Source organism: Aquarana catesbeiana, linkage group LG01, assembly GCF_042186555.1.
Source record: "Aquarana catesbeiana isolate 2022-GZ linkage group LG01, ASM4218655v1, whole genome shotgun sequence".
In the NCBI taxonomy this organism is placed as follows: Eukaryota; Metazoa; Chordata; class Amphibia; order Anura; family Ranidae; genus Aquarana; species Aquarana catesbeiana.
The window spans coordinates 290,083,830-290,104,434 of record NC_133324.1 but is presented as its reverse complement, the minus strand read 5'-3'; the positions used below and the strand labels follow the sequence as shown (position 1 = coordinate 290,104,434).

Sequence of the window (20,605 nt, the reverse complement as noted above, 5' to 3'; positions counted from 1 at the left end):
TAAATGACGCTAGCAACACTTTAAAAAAAACGTAATTACGTGGATAGCTTTGACACAAAACAGTTTCTAGCAAGGCCGTAATTTCATTTCATTAAATATTGATGGCTTTAAATTAAAATCTAATATGCATGCACTTGGCAGATTCATATGTTAAAAAAAACTTCATATACAAAACATTTTATCATTCAGAATTTAACTATATAGTGGAGCCTGTAAACATAACCAAAGTTAATTTTCTTGTAATGCAATTTCATGTACACATTTGTAAACTCTCCCTTTAGAAAAGATATATCTGGGAATGTGGTCAGCCTTACTGCTGAGATAAGATCAGTTAGCAACATAGACAGACTATTGTTTTCATTCAGTCTGCCAGGGCTGACAGGTTTATGTATAACTAAGAAAAAAACTGGGACTGCATATATCAGTGGTTCTCAACTCCTGTCCTCAGGACCCGCTAACAGGCCAGATTTTATGTATTACGGGATGCAGACTAGAATACTGCAATCACTGAGCAGCAAATGATATCACCTGTGATGTATTTCAATTATCTTGCAAACCTGGCCTGTTGGTGGGTCCTGAGGACAGGGGTTGAGAACCACTGGCATATATAATACGAATATATGATTGAGATATATATATATATATATATATATATATATACGTTTTTCATCTAAAAGACAAAACATGTAAAAGGTTATAATTGGCCATACACTAATAGATTTCCCATTAATGCTAACACCACGGATAGATGAATCTCTCTGTCCAGGCTATTGTATTCTAATATCTGCAAAGGCCAGCTGTCAGAATACCTGAACAGTGCTTGCAGCTAATTTGCTGCAGGCACCGATCAGCTGAACATTTTTGGAGTGACACCTTTAACAAAAGTTGATTAAGTAAATGACTTCTGTCAAGCTGGCAGTGCCACGTGGGTGTGAGTCATAACAGTGTATGGTCAGCTTATGGATGCCCTTTATAAAATCTGTTTTGTTGTAATATTCAGCTGTGACCAGCAGGTGAAATCCTGGCTCCTGTTTTACAATTTAAAAAGTGTTACACCACTTTTACCTACAGGTAAGCCTATAATAGGGCTTACCTGTAGGTACCGTGAATATCTCCTAAACTTGCACCATTTGGGAGATATTCAATGTATCCACATGTTCAAACTTTATCGGCACATGCGTACTGAAGAAACGGCTCACTCGTGCCGTTTCTCAAGTAGCTGTGCCGTGACGTCATCACGTCTCCAGGCCAATCACAGCGTCGGAGTGTATGTGAACTGCTGTACTGCTTCGTTCTAAGGTAAGTATTTCATAATGAGTTAGTATGCGATGCATGCTAGCTCATTATACAAAAAAGACGCCACTTGCCCCCATCTATAGCTGGCTATCGCAGTAAGAAGCATTGGAAGGCTAACAACAGGTATAAAGAAGGCCAAGGATAAATCCACTGGATTTATCCTTGGCCTTGTTTATACTAGCACATTATGCCTTTATCTTGTAGGTTGTTTTTTCTTTTTTTTAGCAAGATTACAACCACATCAAAGACTACTACCCCAACCGCCTTTTACAATCACCTAGCATGCCGATGCCAAGCATGAAAGCATCCATTCCATATGGCATCACTCTGGAGCGTCCCCGTACAGAGCCTGTTGGAGACATCACCTCCTTAGGTTGTGCCTTCTTACATTCAACCTAAAGGAGGAAAACATACCATATATTAAAAACATATCAGTCACATATTTAAAGGATAGCACTTAAAAAAGGGTGACTGCAAAGTGTTAATAAACACACATCTATGCCCCTATTTCACCAGTCAGACCTCATACCAGTTTGGACACTTCTAGGCTTAATATCCTGCACTTTATTCTAGAAATTCCCCACTAAATGTTATGGATTCTGCACCAAACTGTATAATTGTTGAAAAATGTGCGATATTCACACATTACATACACCATTCCACCTATTAGCTCTTTGTGGTGTCACCCGTTAAAACCCGCACCACCCACTACAAAATAAGTTATTGAAACTTTTCATAAACAGTTCGGCATCGTAAAGGTCAATTAGTCATTACTATAGTGGAATTTTTATGGTGTTTTAGCATCATTAATGCATAGTGCGGTCACAAAGCTAATGAGAGATAGGACCTCAGACAATCAAATGTAGAACAGCAACCCCCACGAGTATAAGGAACATTAGGCTGAGATGAAGCAATGCATGTATTTTCATTAAGCCATTTTTTTAATATATATTGTTACCTTTAGACCCACTAAAAGCAAATGGACGCTGACAGCTCCTGCAGCTATTTGCAGATGCTCAATGTAATCGCTCTTGTAGTGGTCGTTTGCAAGTAATCTCTTTACGAGCGATTACCTGCAAACAGCTGCGATTAGCTGCAGGAGCTGTCAGCCTCTAACTGCTTCCACCTGCAGCTAATCGCCAGGAACCAACCCTGGGTCTCCTACATGTAATCCCTAACAGCTGCTTTCACAAATGTGAATGAGGCCTTACTAATTTACAGTAGTGGCCCTTGGAATAGCATGTATGTATGTACATAAATAAGTGTGGCACAAAAGAATGATACAAAAATCACAAATACTAGAAGAAAAGTGAAAAAAGTCCTGTCTCAAAGGGACCCTGTCACTTACTTAAATCATTAAGTTATAAATAAAGGCAAAACTTTTTCTTTTTGGATAGAGTGGTAAGGTATTAGAACACCTGTCAGGTTTTTATTGCTCTCTGTGCCCCTTTTAGGGAAATTCACCCTCTCTATTTATCCTGTTTACCAGTATCATGGAAAGTAAAAGAAAATCCCAAATTTTGGGTTGTCCCCAGAACAGGAATAGTGGAGATATCTTCTAATGGGGACACTGGTACTGGTGACCCTGGTGACAACCAGGGATTCCCTCACTTCCTCTTGTGGTTATGAGACAAGATGTGAAGGGATGTGAATGCTTAAAATCATTCAAAACAGCCAAAAGGCTGTTTTGAATGCTGTCGTTTTTTTTAAATTTGGCGCCTTTAAGTCTTCTGTAAACCGGAAGTGATGCATGACACGCCCCTTTCAGGTTACTAGATCCGAGACCCGATCGAAGCTAATTCTGTCTTCATTCGGATCTCCGGCCAGCCGGCAAATGTGCTGGCTGGTCACTGGGGCCTCGCGGTGGAACGGGAGAGCCGTGGAGGGGGGGGGGGGGGGGGGGGGAGTCCCCTTCCGCTGCTTGGGATAACAGCCGAGCGGCTTCTTAGCCACATTGGTTGTTATCCCAGGAAAGCAACCAGGGTTAAAATGTCCGCGGGCCAGGTGCACATGAAATCATCACGTGCACTGATGGGCCGGACATTTAGTGGTGGCGGGCCGTAGGTTACTGACTCCTGCTATAGTGACAAGTGACAGTTCTGAGTCAGCTAAGGCTGCTGACATCAAATACAACATGGTGGCGCCCAGGAGCAGCCTTAGATCTTTTGGATGTCTACACAAGGGGGACCTTTACAGGTCACGTGAAAATCTTATGGGAAGATTTTTGTTGAAATTAATAGTATGGTGACAGGATTTCTTTAAAGTGTAAAGCCAAAACTTTTTTGGGATTGTATAGAAAAGGTTTAAAAATCCTTATGAAATTATTTTTGCCTTTTGCTTTCATGACAACTCTAAAATGTTGGATTTCCCCTTGCTTTCTATCTCAGTGACAATGTCTACTAGGAGAAATAAAAAGACGAAACAATGTCTACTAGGACAAATAAAGAGGTGAACCAACCCAGTTGGTCAAAAACAGTAATAAACATTTGTAGAGGATCTAAACCAGGGGTAGGCAACCCGAGGCCCTCCAGCTGTTATGGAACTACATTTCCCATGAGGTATTGTAAGGCTGGCAGTTACAATTACTCCCAGGGGCATGATGGGACATGTAAGTCTGCAACAGCTGGAGGGCCCCAAGGTTGCCTACCCCTGATCTAAACCTTCCCCACTTTACCAAGAAAAAGTTTTTTACACACTATCTCACAAAAGTTGAGTACACCCCTCACATTTCTGTAAATATTTTATTATATCTTTTCATGTGACAACACTGAAGAAATGACACTTTGCTACAATGTAAAATAGTGAGTGTACAGCTTGTATAACAGTGTAAATGTACTGTCCCCTCAAAATAACTCAACACACAGCCATAAATGTCTATTCTGCTGGCAACAAAAGTGAGTAACCCCTAATTGAAAATGTCCAAATATGGTCCAAAGTGTCAATATTTAGTGTGGCCACCATTATTTCCAGCACTGTCTTAACCCTCTTAGGCATGGAGTTCAGCAGAGCTTCACAGGTTGCCACTGGAGTCCTCTTCCACTCCTCCATGATGACATCACAGAGCTGGTGGATGTTAGAGACCTTGCACTCCTCCACCTTTGAGGATGCCCCATAGGGTCTAGGTCTGGAGACATGCTTGGCCAGTCCACCACCTTTACCCTCAGCTTCTTTAGCAAGGCAGTGGTCATCTTGGATGCATGTTTGTGGTTGTTATCATGTTGGAATACTGCCCTGCAGTCTCTGAAGGGAGGGGACCATGCTCTGCTTCAGTATGTTACAGTACATGGTGGCATTCATGATTCCCTCAATGAACTGTAGCTCCCCAGTGCCAGCAGCACCCATGCAGCCCCAGACCATGACACTCCCACCACCAGGCTTGACTGTAGGCAAGACACACTTGTCTTTGTACTCCTCACCTGGTTGCCGCCACACACACTTGACACCATCTGCACCAAATAAGTTTATCTTGGTCTCATCAGACCACAGGACATGGGTGCAATATTCCATGTCCTTAGTCTGCTTGTCTTCAGCAAACTGTTTGCAGGCTTTCTTGTGCATCATCTTTAGAAGAGGCTTCCTTCTGGGACAGCAACCATGCAGACTGATTTGATGCAGTGCACGGTGTATGGTCTGAGCACTGACAGGCTGACCCCCCACCCCTTCGACATCTGCGGCAATGCTGGCAGCGCTCATACGTCGATTTCTGACAATCTCTGGATATGACGGTGAGTATGTGTACTCAACTTCTTTGGTCGACCATGGCAAGACCTGTTCTGAGTGGAACCTGTCCTGTTAAACTGCTGTATGGTCTTGGCCACCGTGCTGCAGCTCAGCTTCAGGGTCTTGGCAATCTTCTTATACCCTAGGCCATCTTTATGTAGAGCAACAATTATTTTTTTTCAGATCCTCAGAGAGTTCTTTGCCATGAGGTGCCATGCTGAACATCCAGTTACCAGCATGAGAGAGTGAGAGCGATAAAACCAAATTTAATACACCTGCTCCCCATTCACACCTGAGACCTTGTAACACTAACAAGTCACATGACAATGGGGAGGGAAAATGGCTAACTGGGCCCAATTTGGACATTTTTACTTAGGGGTATATTCACTTTTGTTGGCAGGGTTTAGGCATTAATGGCTGTGTGTTGAGTTATTTTGAGGGGACAGCAAATTTACACTGTTATACAAGCTGTACACTCACTACTTTACATTGTAGCAAAGTGTCATTTCTTCAGTGTTGTCACATCAAAAGATATAACATATTTACAAAAATATGAGGGGTGTACTCACTTTTGTGAGATACTGTACATTGCAATGAGATGGCAAACGTTTGACACAGCCAAGTAACTGTCAGAGCAGCTTGGAGCTTGCATACTTCAATATCCTTTTGTTTTGACACTTCTCTAAGCTACACTGTCCAACTTCTATATGTGATCATGCCTCCTGACCCCAGCAGACAACTCTGGCTAATCTCCTTTTTTATGTTTTTGGAGGAGGGGGATGATTGCTTAGAAAACCTTATCCAAATGCTATCTCTATCCTTATGAAAAGTCTATTCCAGAGGTGGTTCTCTAGCTCAATCCATTAGGTCCAGTCTAATGGACAAATGTCACAAATAAATGGGAAAGGTTGCACACATTTTCCCTGTATTTTCTCTACTTCTATGACTTCCTATGATCACTGCCTCCATCTAGTGACCAAAATGTTGCATATTTTCTAATTGAGGTATTTCAGAGAAATATACTGGATTCTGACCACTAGATGGAGCTGACGATCATACAAAGTCATAGCATTATGTAAAATTCAGGGAAAATTGGTGCATTCAGGGAATTGGTGCATTCAAAATTCAGGGAATGCTTGTCACGCTTGTCTAACAAATGTTTTTTTTATTTAATATAGACCCCTACCTGTTCATACACTTGGATATTTTTGCTTACCATCTTATTGTTGATCTCATGGAAGTGGATTTCACAGACTTTTTCCACAATATCTTCTCCTTCGAAGGTAACAAAGCCAAACCCTGCAATTATATAAATGAAAAGTGGAACTGAGCCATACTAATTTAAAAACAAAAGGAAATGGTGAACCTGGTGAGAACATCCTGGCTGGCAAAGGTAGGTGAGATTATAAATATTTGCAATATCCAGTGCATTTAGGAGCATTGGGCTATACAGTTGCATCTTTTATTTATTACCAACCTTGGTAATGTCAGGAAAGTTAGGGAAGCATGGAGGTGAATACATTTTTAATAAAAATGCACGAGGAGATAGTACAGAGGCTTACTCTATGGCCTCTTTCACACAGAGGCCGTGGGTGGAAAAATAGGCAGTTTATCCATGTTTTTGCAGCTCCCATGACTACCCACATAAACTGCACAGTGGTGGCCAAAGGGGGTAAAACATAATGCATGTATAATATGTATTACCTTCTCTGGCCACCATTGCACAGTTTAGGAGGGCAGTAAAAACGTGGATAACCCCCTGTTTTTATCACCCCTGGCCACTACAGATTCCTATTCAGAGGGGCAGTACAGAGTGTCACCCATGTGAAGAGTGAGGAAGGGTCCTAATTAAGGTCTTATAATCAACTAATAAAAATGCAAAGATCAAAAAATAAGAAATAATCATCTCAGCATTAACAGCACTAAAAAATAACTAGGAGTATTTAGGGCAATTAAAGCACAACCAAATTGTCACATATGAATTGATGTTTGTGTGTGGAGAGCCCAAATAAAGTCCTTAGGGAAGATGTGGTGCTCCGTGACCCCTCAGAATCTTAGGGAAGCCTCAAAGCCTGAATACCGTCACCAAAAGAAACCTTGTGCTCAAGTGGTCCCTGTTGGTAACGCACTTACCACAAAGGAGCTATAAAATTGCCTTGTATCTCCAAACACTATTAGGTGGGCTACTATACTGGAATCGAATCCTTCATGGACCAACACCAATGAGAAAGGCTAAAACCTGATGTCTCCTTATAGTATGGGATAAGCTCCTGTCATTGGGATAATATATTGAGAATTAGCGGTCAAATGGTAGCACTAATATCCTAAAAGTCCAGGCATGGCTTGGACACCCCACATAGCCCACATCGTCACGAGGTCGCCAAATCAGCAAGAGACAAAACACCAGAGATTTTTTTTTTTCTGAACTCTCAGACAAGCATAATAATTCTGCACTTTGCACAGATGTGGAGAAGAGAAGGCTGCAGATAAACAGCAGATTTCAAAGGAGGATTTCTTAAGTTTGGAGTGGTGCTGAGGAAAAGGTCACAGAACTGATTTTATCCTGCCCTGGACCTTTGGAAACTTTGCTCCCCTCTGTGACGTTCACCTCTCATACATGTGTGTGAAATCCATGCTGGTGTTTTGTCTCTTCCTGATTTGGTGACCTCGTGACGATGTGGGCTATGTGGGGTGTCCAAGCCATGCCTGGACTTTTAGGATATTAGTGCTACCATTTGACCGCTAATTCTCAATATGTTATCCCAGTTACAGGAGCTTATCCCATAATATAGGGAGACATCAGGTTTTAGCCTTTCTCATTGGTGTTGGTCCATGAAGGATTCGATTCCTGGATAGTAGCCCACCTAATAGTGTTTGGAGGCAATTTTATAGCTCCTTTGTGGTAAGTGCGTTACCAACAGGGACCACTTGAGCACAAGGTTTCTTTTGGTGACGGTATTCAGGCTTTGAGGCTTCCCTAAGATTCTGAGGGGTCACAGAGCACCACATCTTTCTTAAGGACTTTTTTTGGACTCTGTCATATGAATTGATGTTTGTGTGTGGAATTTGTTTGTCCTTTAATTGCACTAAATACTCCTTGTTATTTTTTAGCGCTCTTAATGCTGGGATGATTATTTCTTATTTTGATCTTTGCATTTTTATTATTTGTTCTATTTCTATAATAGCTGCTATAGTGCACCAACTCCATTTATCCGTTTGAGCGCTGGGATCAGCGATACGCAGTGTTACTGATACTTTTGATTAGTCTTATAATCAACTCTTTAACATTTAAAAAGTAATTTCAAGCAACGCAAAAGGCATCCTTTGATGAGCTACTGACGCTTTTATCTTACCACTGCAAATGAGCTAAAATAAGAAAGTCCATTTCTTATACCCTAATATAAGCTCTGCATAATATAAAACGGACAGATTTCACAGACCATCTAATAGGATTAATAAAAGGGCAGTAGGAGCATACTTCCTGACACTTGCGCTGTGTCATTTTCTCTCTCAGCTGTGTATCCTGTATCACCTAACACATTCAAATTTGTAAGGCTGGTTTAAAACTGTTTGGTGTCTCTGATCAGGTTGTTAGACCTATTTTTTTTTACTTCCAGTGCATGTTCCATCATCAGAAGCAGGCTTGCTCCACCAGATCACTGGCAATTGGGATGCAATTGGGATGTAGTGGTACTATAAAGAAATGCTTGTATGAAAAAGTACCAAGCAAACAGGCCATGTTCCTTGCATACATAACAAGGAATTATTTTTTGTTTTCACTGTAGCGTGCCTAAAACATGATCATATACACCAGTTTGGAAATATGTGTCACCTTACTGAAGTTATCCTAAAAGTTCCAAAATATGCGAAATAACGGTAGTTATACTAAAGCAGCCTTTCTCAACCAGGGTTCTGTGGAACCCTAGGGTTCCTCCAGAGGTTGCTAGGGCTTTCTTGAGCAATGAGCAACTTCTGCCTCTCAGATGAGTAACTGCTGACAACAATGATCTTTTTATCTATCTGTAAAGGAAAGGGGGATTATTCCCAATGGCCATGAAAGTAAGAAGCATTGTTACCAGTGAGCATCATATTAAGCTACTGTGAGCTGTAGATATAGTAATTATTGGCAAGGTTCCCTGAGCCTGAAAAGTTATTTTAGAGGTTCCTATGTGTTATAAGGTTGAGAAAGGCTGTTCTAAATGATCTAGATAGACAAGACAATGATTTTTCATGGCTTGGAGTCCCAAGGGAGCCGTGGCCATCTAACCAAAGCGATTTATCCTTTTTGCTCAACCACATTTATAGTACATATTTCATTTTTAAATGACAATATACTCAAATACTGCTGGCTGAAATCTGGCGCTCTATACCCCTTGGGGATCAATTATATTTTAAAGGAATATACATGCCAAGGTATTGAAAATAACTATGGATTATCCAGGAAGTATTTAATATTTGCTAAAACAGATGTAGGTAATGCCAGTGTACTGCGACCTCATATAAAATGTACTGTCTTCAACAGTTCTGCCATGAGATATGATTTAGCCCTTCTAATCGTACTGTAAGTTGGGCAAAAAAGACCTATCGATCTATACAGCAAGACTACCAGTAATGATTATCTTGGTGCTTACCCTGTTCAGTGACCAACAGACAACAAGACTCCTTCCCTTAGGGCTACCCTCTTTGCCCTGCCATGACAACCACCTAGGCTAGTAACAGTGTACAACCTCAGGACTACCTCCCAATGGGACTTGATTTTGGCCCGAGGGACCAAATAATCATCCTGCAGTAGGTGAATAAAGCCAGAATTAATGTTTAGCATTGTTAAGTCACCTCTATCATTGCCTGAACCGCTTTGGTTGATTATGCGCAGTGCCTACTGCTATTCTCACATCTCTAGTCCTTCTTTGCACAAATCTCCTGTATAATGAAAAATAGTGCATATTGATGGACATTATTATGGGAAAACCCTTTTACAGCCAGACTGCAGCATAGTAAAGCCCATGGTCATGAAGTCAGTGAAAAGCTGTCATTGGCCATATGCAATTATGTAACTGTACTCCAGTTTACAAAGGGCCATTAACAACTATCCCAATACTCTACTAGAAACTGAGTCAGAAATAATTAAATAAATACAGATTACAGTACTGCAGCAGGTCAGGGGAGTAGTATAGATATGTCCTATAGCCATAGCTATAAAGCACTCCCTTTGCCATTTTAAAATATTGTTAAAGTCAGGGTGCAAACAAGCAGATGGTTTGGAGATTTTGATGATCATAGGGTGATGTGCCGTGGCGGCACGTCCATTAGGAGCGCACGGGCGTCGCCCCCTCCCCCTATACATGCGTCCGGCCCCCTGATTTACATACAGGGCACCGGGCTCATGGATTCCAATGGCGGGGGTGTGTTTTTTTTAAGCACGTGATTAAAGTCAGAGGCTCTAATAGGCTTCAAAAAAGGGTAAGCTCGGGTCGCAGAGTTGTGTGACAATAGCGAATGAACATTCTCTATCACCACACTGATCCTCCTCCTAGCGAATCAGGAAACGGGTTATTGGCTGAAAGGACAGGCAATCCTATTGGACGCCTAGGAGGAGAAGGGAGGAGCCGCATGATGGAAGCTGCCGAAGCCAAGGAGAGGACACGGAGCTGCTGCCCACAACCCCCCCCCCACCACCTAGATGGGGTAAGTGGGGGGGGGGTATTGCCGCCAACCGACCAACGGGGAGGTGGTTGACGCCCCCCCCCTCCAAAAAAAAACACCAGACGCTACTGGTGATGTGTTAATAACAATTTATGGCCAACAGTAGAAATGTATCATTGGGTTTTTATCAACTGCCAATATTATAGGCTCTTCTTATATGGTGCTTATTTTTTTTTTTAACAAGAACATATATCACTATCTACTGGACACAAGTGTTTACTTTACACTGTGCCTACATCTTATAAATAATTCATGAAATTCAGGCTGTGTGGAGCCTGTGTCGTTACTACAGACGTCTCTCTGCATAATGCTGCTGTGATTGGAGAAGAGGCTGGTCACAGTTCAAGTGATTGGACTTTCCGCTTACTGGGGTGCTCCACCTGCTTTGAAGCCCAGGAAGCAAGCTGAGCACAATATACATCTGTAATGCACATTTGTGCTTTATAACAGTCATTTTTTTATGGTAATGCTTATAGATGGGGATCCATGAGTTCTTACTTTTAAAGCATGCATTTACTGGAACCTACACTTCAACATACACATGACATTCCTACTGAGCCCTAATACAGCCTGATCTGTGACAATTCACCTTCTATGGCATTGGGAAAACAGACACAGGAAGAAAGCATCCTTTAGCGCATGCATTTTGGTAACATAAGAAATGTATATAGGCAGCAATTAAGATTGATTGAATGCTTTTAAGGGCTTTAGGTTTTGTATTCACTAATAAGGCTATTGTCAATTACTTTTGAAAGGGTAGTAAAAACTTTGCATATGCATATGAAATGTATGTACTGTGTTTCAATTGCATTTCAGAGGCTTCCCTATTGACCCCAACTGAATAAAAAAACTGGGTGTGGAATGTGCTTGAATAGGATAAGCTGGGTTAACACAAACCAAGGTAAACCAAAATGCAAAAGAAGGAGTAGTGTGCCCTGCCCTGTTGGGGTCTATTGATATTGACAAATGAGTTTGAGAAGCTCCAAAACCATGCTTTTGAACATGTTTCCAAAGTGCAGACACCATTTAACACTAGGACATGCCACTTTGATACTGTACTCTGAGAGAATCAAGGCACATAAGAACTGATAATATGGATACAACAAAAATAGGATAAATTAATGGTAATTAATTAGTGCAAGGTGAGCTGTTCGAGTTTATATGAGAATACATTACAGATATTATAATGTTTACATATGAAACTTTTTAGCATTATTCCTACGAGTTTGTAGATTTTTGTTGCTTCTCAGTTTTTCTGTATAAAAAACAAATTTACATTAAAGTAGAACTATAGCCTAGCATTAAAAAATAATAATTTTAACATATTTAATATATTTTTATATGTAAACATAAATCTTTAATACTCTTAATTGCATCCAGCAGGTGGAGCTCTAGGCTATTTCTTGGACACATTTTTCCACATTACCCTTATCTGCTTTGCTGAATAAGCCTATTGTTTACAACACACAATAGCTCAAGCAGAAGTTTACACACAAGTGAACGGACCAGAGTTTTGACCCCCCTTTGCTTGCCTGTCAAGACTGATCTCTATGAAGTTTCTGTTTCAATAGTTTTTATTTGGTTATTACAAAAACATAACATGCAAAAGTTCCACTCATGCAGGGGCTAGCTTTGACAATTGTAACAAGGGTTAAGCCCCATACACATAGGGGGGCCAAATGTCGGGAGACAACAGCCGGTTTAAAAAAAAAAAAGGCTGACAGTCGGCCCGTGTGTATGTCGGTCTGTCCCGGACGTACATGCTAGAAAACCAGCAGCCGAGCGACTCCTGATCAGCACTCTCAGCCAATGGCGGAGAACACTGATCGGAGTGTTCTGGCAGTCCCCCTGTCAGAAAACAACAGCTCAGTGGGGAGATCGCTGAACTAACCTCGCATGGTTAGTACAGCGGCTCAGACTGGAGCTGTCAGTTTTTTTTGTGCAACCTGCTGAAATGCACGAAAAAAAACAAAACCGTAGTTTTTGAAGAAGAAGGCAAAAGAGACAGGATATGTAAAAAAAAAAACCCTCCTGAGAGTGGATATAACAGCAACAGATAGGCATGGTCCAGAGGCCATAATGACCAGGGGGTCCTAGGGAGGTTCCCAACAATAACGGGGCATGCCCTGGGCCCTGCAATAACCATGTAGTAGAATAGTATACATCTGGCATAAGTTCAATAAAGAAAGGAACAAGCAAAAGATCTCAATCTGGGAGAGAAAGACTGAAAGTAAACAGATCCTGCTGTACTCTGTCTCTCTATCAAAAACCCAGAGGCTTTTATACATGCACCTTTTAAATTGTTTTGGATCTCTATTTCTATTGTTTTATATATATGGGGTGTATGAGTGTGTATATATATATATATATATATATATATATATATATATATATAAACAACGGAACACGTTCTCCAATGCAAAGTGTATTTATATAGAATGCTCTTCAAGGCATAAAATTCGATACACATACATTTTGCATTGGAGAACGTGTCCTGTTGTTTTTTCTATTGGATATTGGTGGAATATTGGGAGTCCACCTTGACACTGATCTCTACGTTAAGAACCAGAGGAATATTTGAACTAACCCACCCAAATTTTTTCATTTGTATATATATATATATATATATATATATATATATATATATATATATATATATATATATATTTTTTTTTTTTTTTTTAAGTAAATAGTAAATAAATATAAATAAATAAATATTATATATTAAATATTAAAAGTGTTTTCAGAAATTAAAATAACATCTTCCCTCTAAAGCTGCAAAAAGAAAAGTCTTCTTTTATTTGTATTTACCTTAAAGTTACCTAAAGATGTTCCTACACATTCAAGTCAGTATGATCCATTCTAGGCAAAGCTTTTACTGCTCCAGGATTTATTAGCATCGACATCCTTGTTGTATATTAAAAGGCTTTCATATCAAATTTTACAGAAGAACAGATTCAATCAATGAACATTTCAGTGCTGTGTTCCAAGGTAGATAAACATCACCCGGATAAAATGGGTCAGGTTGACGTGTCTATACGCCATATATAATTGTGTGCTGTGAAAGTCACACAAGTGAGTCACTTATGAAGAACAGCTGCAGGGAGCAGAGGGAGGATGGACAGGTATTCTGTGTCAGGAAGGGAGAGAACAATGGAGCTGTGTCCAGATCTGCAGCTAGGCTCTTGCACTGACCACATGCTGAACACTCATCACCAGAAACTTGCATTTTTACACACACAAAACCCTCCGCAAAGAGGATTATCAAATCACACAAAGCAGATCTGTGGAGCCACATTTCTGAGAGCACTGACGTGGGCACGCACACACACAAACACACACAAACACGCGATACCTACCTCTGTGCCTGTTTGTTGTTTTATCAAACATTAGCATGGCATCATCAACCTGTATGAAAATGCAAAGAGAATGCAGTCAATTGGGAACTTAAAATAAAAATCAAACAAAAAAAAAAAAACAGCGTTTTTTTTTTTTTTTCTCTTTAAACAGCATAATATCATAATTGCTCGAATTCTGGGAATGCAAAAACAACACACTAAAAGTACTTCTAACTAAAATAATGCTGAATACTGAAAATGACACATGTGGAAGATGGAGGGGGAAAGAGTGCAGGAAAACAAGGAGGGGGGTGTGTACCGCTGCAGTGTAAAGAATAGGGAGTAGAGAAAAAAAGAAAGGGGCCACATAGTGACTCCAGATTGAAGGGGGAGGCATTGAAATGCATGAGGTGCCCAGAGATGACGGAGGGGAGGGGGGCGAGGGCAGGAGTGCAGGGAGATGTGGCCAATCTCGGGGGCTCCCTGTGTGTCCCGCTCGTTTTTTTTTTCAGCCTGCGAGATCTATGAGATATTTATTTACTCATCAGGTCAAACAGTTTCTTGCCTTTTTTCAAACAAAACCGTTTGGTTCTCTGGAGATTGAGCGGCTCTGGGAGTCCTGTCCTGTTACTATGACTGCAGCTTAGTATGTCCTGAGCCGCAGGGGAGAGGGAAAGAGGCAAAAGCTTTTGTGTGCAAACTGAAAAGATGGGGGGAGGGGAGAGGGCCCCACCAGATATCAGGGGGAGAGAGTGTGAAACACAAGTGAAGGACAGAGTGCTAGGAAGAGAGAAACAAAGGAAACACCCCCCCCCCCCCCAAAAAAAGTGAACGGATAAAATCATCGGCAAACAAGGGGAAAAAACGTTTATTTTCCGTGCATGAATTGTGCAGGTGACCTGCTGTCCACAGAGGCTTTCTGCAACACAGTGCGCTTAGGTCATCTATGCACAGTGCATAAATCCTCCCCCCACTCAGTGTACTGTGCTAGATAATCTGCTGCCGATGGCAGAGAAATCCGAGGCATCCAGAGATCTCTCCAACCTCCTAATTAAATGGGGATCTAATCACCTTATAGCAAGGGCTTGTTCGTCAGTGACTGCCATGGGTTTATGACGTGGCGGGGTCATCCTCAGGTGTTACGGATGGGACTCGGGAAGAAGGAGGGGGGCTGGGCTGTCATACTTTGTATTAATCTGATTATCTGTGTTTTAATATGTTTGACTCATCTAATAATCTGCACATCAAAGCAAATACACCCAGCACAATAAAAGAGCTGAAACATCTATTATTCTTGTGTTCAAGCAACCCCCCCCCCCCCACACACACACACACACCTGCATTCTACTGTTGAAATCTCCCCACGTGCTGGCCATTGACGTGGGTGAGAATGCTTTACCAGCTGTCATGGAGACCACAGGTCCCCCAGCAACTTAAAGTGACACTAAACAATATCTTTATTCTCCAATGAAAAAAAAAAAAACACACACATCCACCACTAAGGCTGGATTCACACCTATGCATTTTTAGTGCTTTTTGCATTTTGCAGATTTGCACTACAGAACTGGTTCCATAGGAAGCCATGTTAAATGGGTAGTGCAAATCTGCAAAAAGCACTAAAAATGCATAGGTGTGAATCCAGCCTTAGTCTGGATTCACACCTATGCAGCTTTAGTGCTTTTTGCATTTTGCAGATTTGCACTACAGTCCATTTAACATGGTTTCCTATGGGACACGTTCTGTAGCGCAAATCTGCAAAATGCAAAAAGCACTAAAACTGCATAGGTGTGAATCCAGCCTTAGGCCTGATTCACACTTGTGTAGGTTGCAGTTTGCAGGTGCATTTTGCCTTTTTTTTTTCAATACACATCTTTAAACCATTGAAGTCTATGGAACCAAAAACCAGAAAAAAAAAAACCCTGGCCCTTTCCATAAAATGCACAGGTGTGAACTACATCCATAGGAAACCATGTTAAATGGACTGTAATGTGTTTCTGCAAAACTAAAAAATGCATAGGTGTGAACCAGGCCTTAAAGGCCTTGTCATCTATTTTTTCATGATATCATTTCTTGCTGTGTTTTTCTGCCTTTTTGTAATGTCTTCTGTGAGCTCCCGAACCTCTCCTTTTCCCTTCCCAACACTTCTGTTTCTTTGGATCATTAGTTGTGGCTATGCACATCTTTAGATTGTAAGCTCCAAAAGCAGCCCCCCCTGTCCCTTCTGTATTAAACTGTATTGTAATTGTACTATCCCCACTCTACATTGTAAAGCGCTGCGCAAACTGTTGACGCTATATAAATCCTGCATCGTAATAATTCCAAATTCCATCATTCGTATTCTAGGAGCGAGCTATGTTCCTTTAAACAGTGGAAGAACTGAGAGAGATAGTAGCATGGTGGTTAAGTGGTTAGCACTTCCGCCTGGCAGCAGTAGGGTCATCAGTTCAAATCTCAACTACAGCACTACCTGCCTGGAGTTTGCACGTTCTCCCTGTGTTTGTGTGGGTTTCCTCTAGGCACTTTAGTTTCCTCCCACACTCCAAAGACATGCTGGTAAGTTAATTGGCTGTTGTCTAATTTGTGTATGTATGAATGTGGGGTTAGGGACTTTAGATTGTAAGTTTCTTAAGCGCAGGGATTAATGTGGATGTTCAATATATGTAAAGCGCTGCATAAAAATTGACGACACTATGTAAGTACCTGAAATAAATAAATGGCTACCCTCAAACAGAAAGTTGAACAAAATGGAATTTGGAGGAAGCTGAGAGCAGAAGAAAGCAAAAATTTTGAGTAAAAAAATACATACTTTATTTATTTAAGCCAGAGTTTAGTGTCACTTTGGGGGAGATTTACTAAAACTGGTGCACACAGATTCTGGAGCAGCCCTAGTAACCAATCAGTTTCTAGGTTTTAGCCCTGGTTCACACCAGTACGATTTTTGAGTTAACAATACATACTTTATTTATTTTTTTAAGCCAGAGTTTAGTGTCACTTTGCCGGAGAGTTACTAAAACCGGTGCACAAAGAACCTGGAGCAGCCTTAGTAACCAATCAGCTTCTACGTTTTAGCCCTGGTTCAGACCAGTACGATTTTTGAGTTAAGAACACATACTTTTTTTCTTTTTATAAGCCAGAGTTTAGTATCACTAAAACCGGTGCACACAGAATCTGGTGCAGTAACCAATCAGCTTCTAGGTTTTAGCCCTGGTTCCCACCAGTGCGATTTTGAAATTGCGCTACTTCAGCGCAATTTCAAAGCCACTGATCAGTGCGACTTTTTTGATGTGCCATTTCATTGCGACGTCATTGAACAGGCAAGTCGCAATGAAATCGCAAAAGGAAAAAAAAAAAAAGTTGTGCAGGAACCTGGACTTGAGTCGCAAGGATTTGAACGCTTCGTTTGCTGGCAGTAGGGTGCGACTTGTCATGCGATTTTGAACTGTCAAATCGCATCTGGTGTGTACCAGGGCTTTTTGTCAAAGTTTAATTGAACAAGCATAAGTCAGAAGCTGATTGGTTACTATGCACAGCTGCACCAGATTCTGTGTGCACCAGTTTTAGTAAAACCCTGGTAAATTCTGAAGCTTTCATCTAAAGTCAGTAGTGGGCTCGCAGCGTAAACTATTATTATCAGGCTCGGAACTACATCCGCCACACCTTAAAAACCGCACACTCACCTTTCCGAACTGCTCAAAATATTGTTTTACATCTTCGACAGTTGTATTCACAGAGAGACCGCCCACGAAAATCTTCTTTGTCCTTGTCACCATCTGTAATAATTAAGAGTAATCAGGTGACATGACTGAAGCACACACTGACCAGGAGACTACAGGCAGACAAGAACACAGGTGTTGTTCCTGCACATGACATAAGGGATTATTATTTATTTTTTTTTATTTTTTTTTTCGTTGTTTCACTAGGAGGCTGCGTGGTGCATTGAAAGTTATTATTATGCTGATGCTTGCAGAACAGTAAAATGAGTACTGTATGAGATTTTACAAAGGCAATAGTTCAAAAAAAAAAATCTGACAAAAGCAATCACAGCAATAAATAAAACGAGCCTTGGTTTGAGGGTCTCCCAGCTGCCCCTAATTACCCTGGCGCTAAGCTTCCTGGCTCTGACACCAAGATACCGTCTGTCAACAAACTACTTAAGGGAATTAACCCAATTCTGCCAGTGTTTGCAGGACCCAATTCTGATCCACCTGCTAGTTACTGGACTTAAGCCGATTGCTTTCCAATAGTTACATCTCCCCTCCCCATCTCCTCTCCCTGCTGCTTTAACTGCTTGGCATGACTACCTCTAATAAAACGCGTGTAGGAATATTTAGGCGCAAACGTGTTTACTCGTTTAACAAAGACCACTGAAACCAGACTTGGGAAACCTGTAGCCCTCTAGCTGTACGGAAACTGCAAGAACGCGGAGTGGCAAGGCACGGTGGGACTTGTAGTCCTTCAACTACAATAGTACGGAAACTGCAAGAACGCGGAGTGGCAAGGCATGGTGGGACTTGTAGTCCTTCAACTACAATAGTACGGAAACTGCAAGAACGCGGAGTGGCAAGGCATGGTTGGACTTGTAGTACTTCAACTACAATAGTACGGAAACTGCAAGGACACGGGGTGGCAAGGCATGGTGGGACTTGTAGTCCTTCAACTACAATAGTACCGAAACTGCAAGGACACGGGGTGGCAAGGCATGGTGGGACTTGTAGTCCTTCAACTACAATAGTACGGAAACTGTAAGCACGCGGCGTGGCAAGGCATGGTGGGACTTGTAGTCCTTCAACTACAATAGTACGGAAACTGCAAGAACGCGGAGTGGCAAGGCATGGTGGGACTTGTAGTCCTTCAACTACAATAGTACAGAAACTGTAAGCACGCGGCGTGGCAAGGCATGGTGGGACTTGTAGTCCTTCAACTACAATATGCTGGTCCCTGCGCTAAGACTCCTTACCTTGGGTTGAGCTCTGCGAGGAAATGCTACTTTAGGATCAATCTGAAAAAAAAAAAAAAAAAAAAACATATTACAAATATTTCAAATCTGTGGACAGATGTGAGAAAAAAAAATTACAACTGAACAAAAGAGTTCTACACAAAAATAACTACAACCTAAGAAACTGTTTAAAGGCAAAATCATAAACTCTAGTGAGTAACGCAAAAGATTTGCACACCCGGTAACACTGCACAAAGAACAGGAGGGCAGACCTCCAGAGTGATAATGCAGGCAAATACAAAGATTGTTATAGTGTGAGAACTGAAATCTACAAACTGGAACAAAACCTAGGATTGAAGTCCCAGAACTTGGCCCTGAAACTTTAAGCGACACACACAAAAAAAAAAATACAGCGCCACGACAGTCTACGGTGTATTAAGATCCTAGAAATCACAGATTTTGACAAGCTTTGATTAACACACATTTAAAAAATAAGTGCTAAAAAAATAAATAAAAAACAAAATCAACAGTATACACAGAACAGTGTAAACATTAAAGACAGCCATAAGTTTAAAAAAAAAAAAAAAAGAAAGAAAAAAGAAAAATAAGTGTCATGTGCAAAGTGTTTGTGTTGTCCATGGCAGATTTTGACAAGCCTTGATTAACACACATTTAAAAATTAGTGCTAAAAAAGTAAACAAAAAAACAAAAAAACAAAATCAACAGTATACACAGAACAGTGTAAACATTACAGCCATAAGATTTTTAAAAAAAAGAAAAATAAGTGCCATGTGCAAAGTGTTTGTGTTGTCCATGGCAACCAAAAACACTTTGAAAACACTGTAGGGCATTTTTGAACGCAAAAGGGAAAAATCTTAATTGTTTTTCAGCTTTGTGCCTTAATAAAATAAATAAATACTGTAATATAAGGATCATATGGATGTAATATAAAGATCATATATTGAAGTGCTAAAAATGTGATTGCTGCAAAAGTAAAAAAAAAAATTCTGCAGAAAATTGTAAATATAATATAAAAAAAATAAAAATTAAAAATCTCACAAGCACTAATGATACACAGGACTAGGACATATTTCAGTAGAAAATGTATGATAAAATACACTAATTTATTACGTTTTATAAATAAAATAAAAAAATACTAAAGTATTATATGCACTTTTATTGCGCTGGAGTGTTAATAATTACATTCTACAAACCAATGTGCTTAAGTTTAAACAGTATTGTACCAAAAAATAACTGAAAGTTAGGAACCATAAGGGATCCCTAATGGAGCCAGATGAGCAATCACTTTTTCTAGTTCTGACGAGGCCCTTCTCTTAGGAACGCATCTAAGGCTGATCCTATGTCAATGTAGCTGCACAGTAATGATCTGAAAAGTTACCATGACAACTGTAAACATACACTAGAAGAGTACCACTCGTTTCACAATTTATTGCTCAAGAAAAGACACACAGGTATGTGGAAAGCCAGTGAGGGCCATAGCGCCATGTGCACTGTTTAGGTGACCGAGTATCTACATTCGACCTAAACATTTGTTATAGTGCCTGACCTGTGTAGCATAATTGATCCAACTTTAAAAATCCTTAAATACAAA

At 40.6% G+C, this 20,605-nt stretch overlaps 1 protein-coding gene across 9 annotated transcripts in view; it reads right to left on the bottom strand.

Moving 5' to 3' along the window:
* MSI1 (musashi RNA binding protein 1) overlaps nt 1-20,605 on the bottom strand; it is a 51,539-nt gene that overhangs the window by 16,017 nt on the left and 14,917 nt on the right. For all 9 annotated transcript variants that reach the window (XM_073629310.1, XM_073629304.1, XM_073629305.1 and 6 more), the window contains exons 5-9: nt 19,015-19,056; nt 17,735-17,827; nt 14,079-14,127; nt 6,233-6,315; nt 1,574-1,691 (exon numbers count right to left, since the gene is read on the bottom strand). In XM_073629310.1, coding sequence (XP_073485411.1) covers nt 1,574-1,691; nt 6,233-6,315; nt 14,079-14,127; nt 17,735-17,827; nt 19,015-19,056 — 385 coding nt within the window. The remainder of the gene's footprint in view (nt 1-1,573; nt 1,692-6,232; nt 6,316-14,078; nt 14,128-17,734; nt 17,828-19,014; nt 19,057-20,605) is intronic.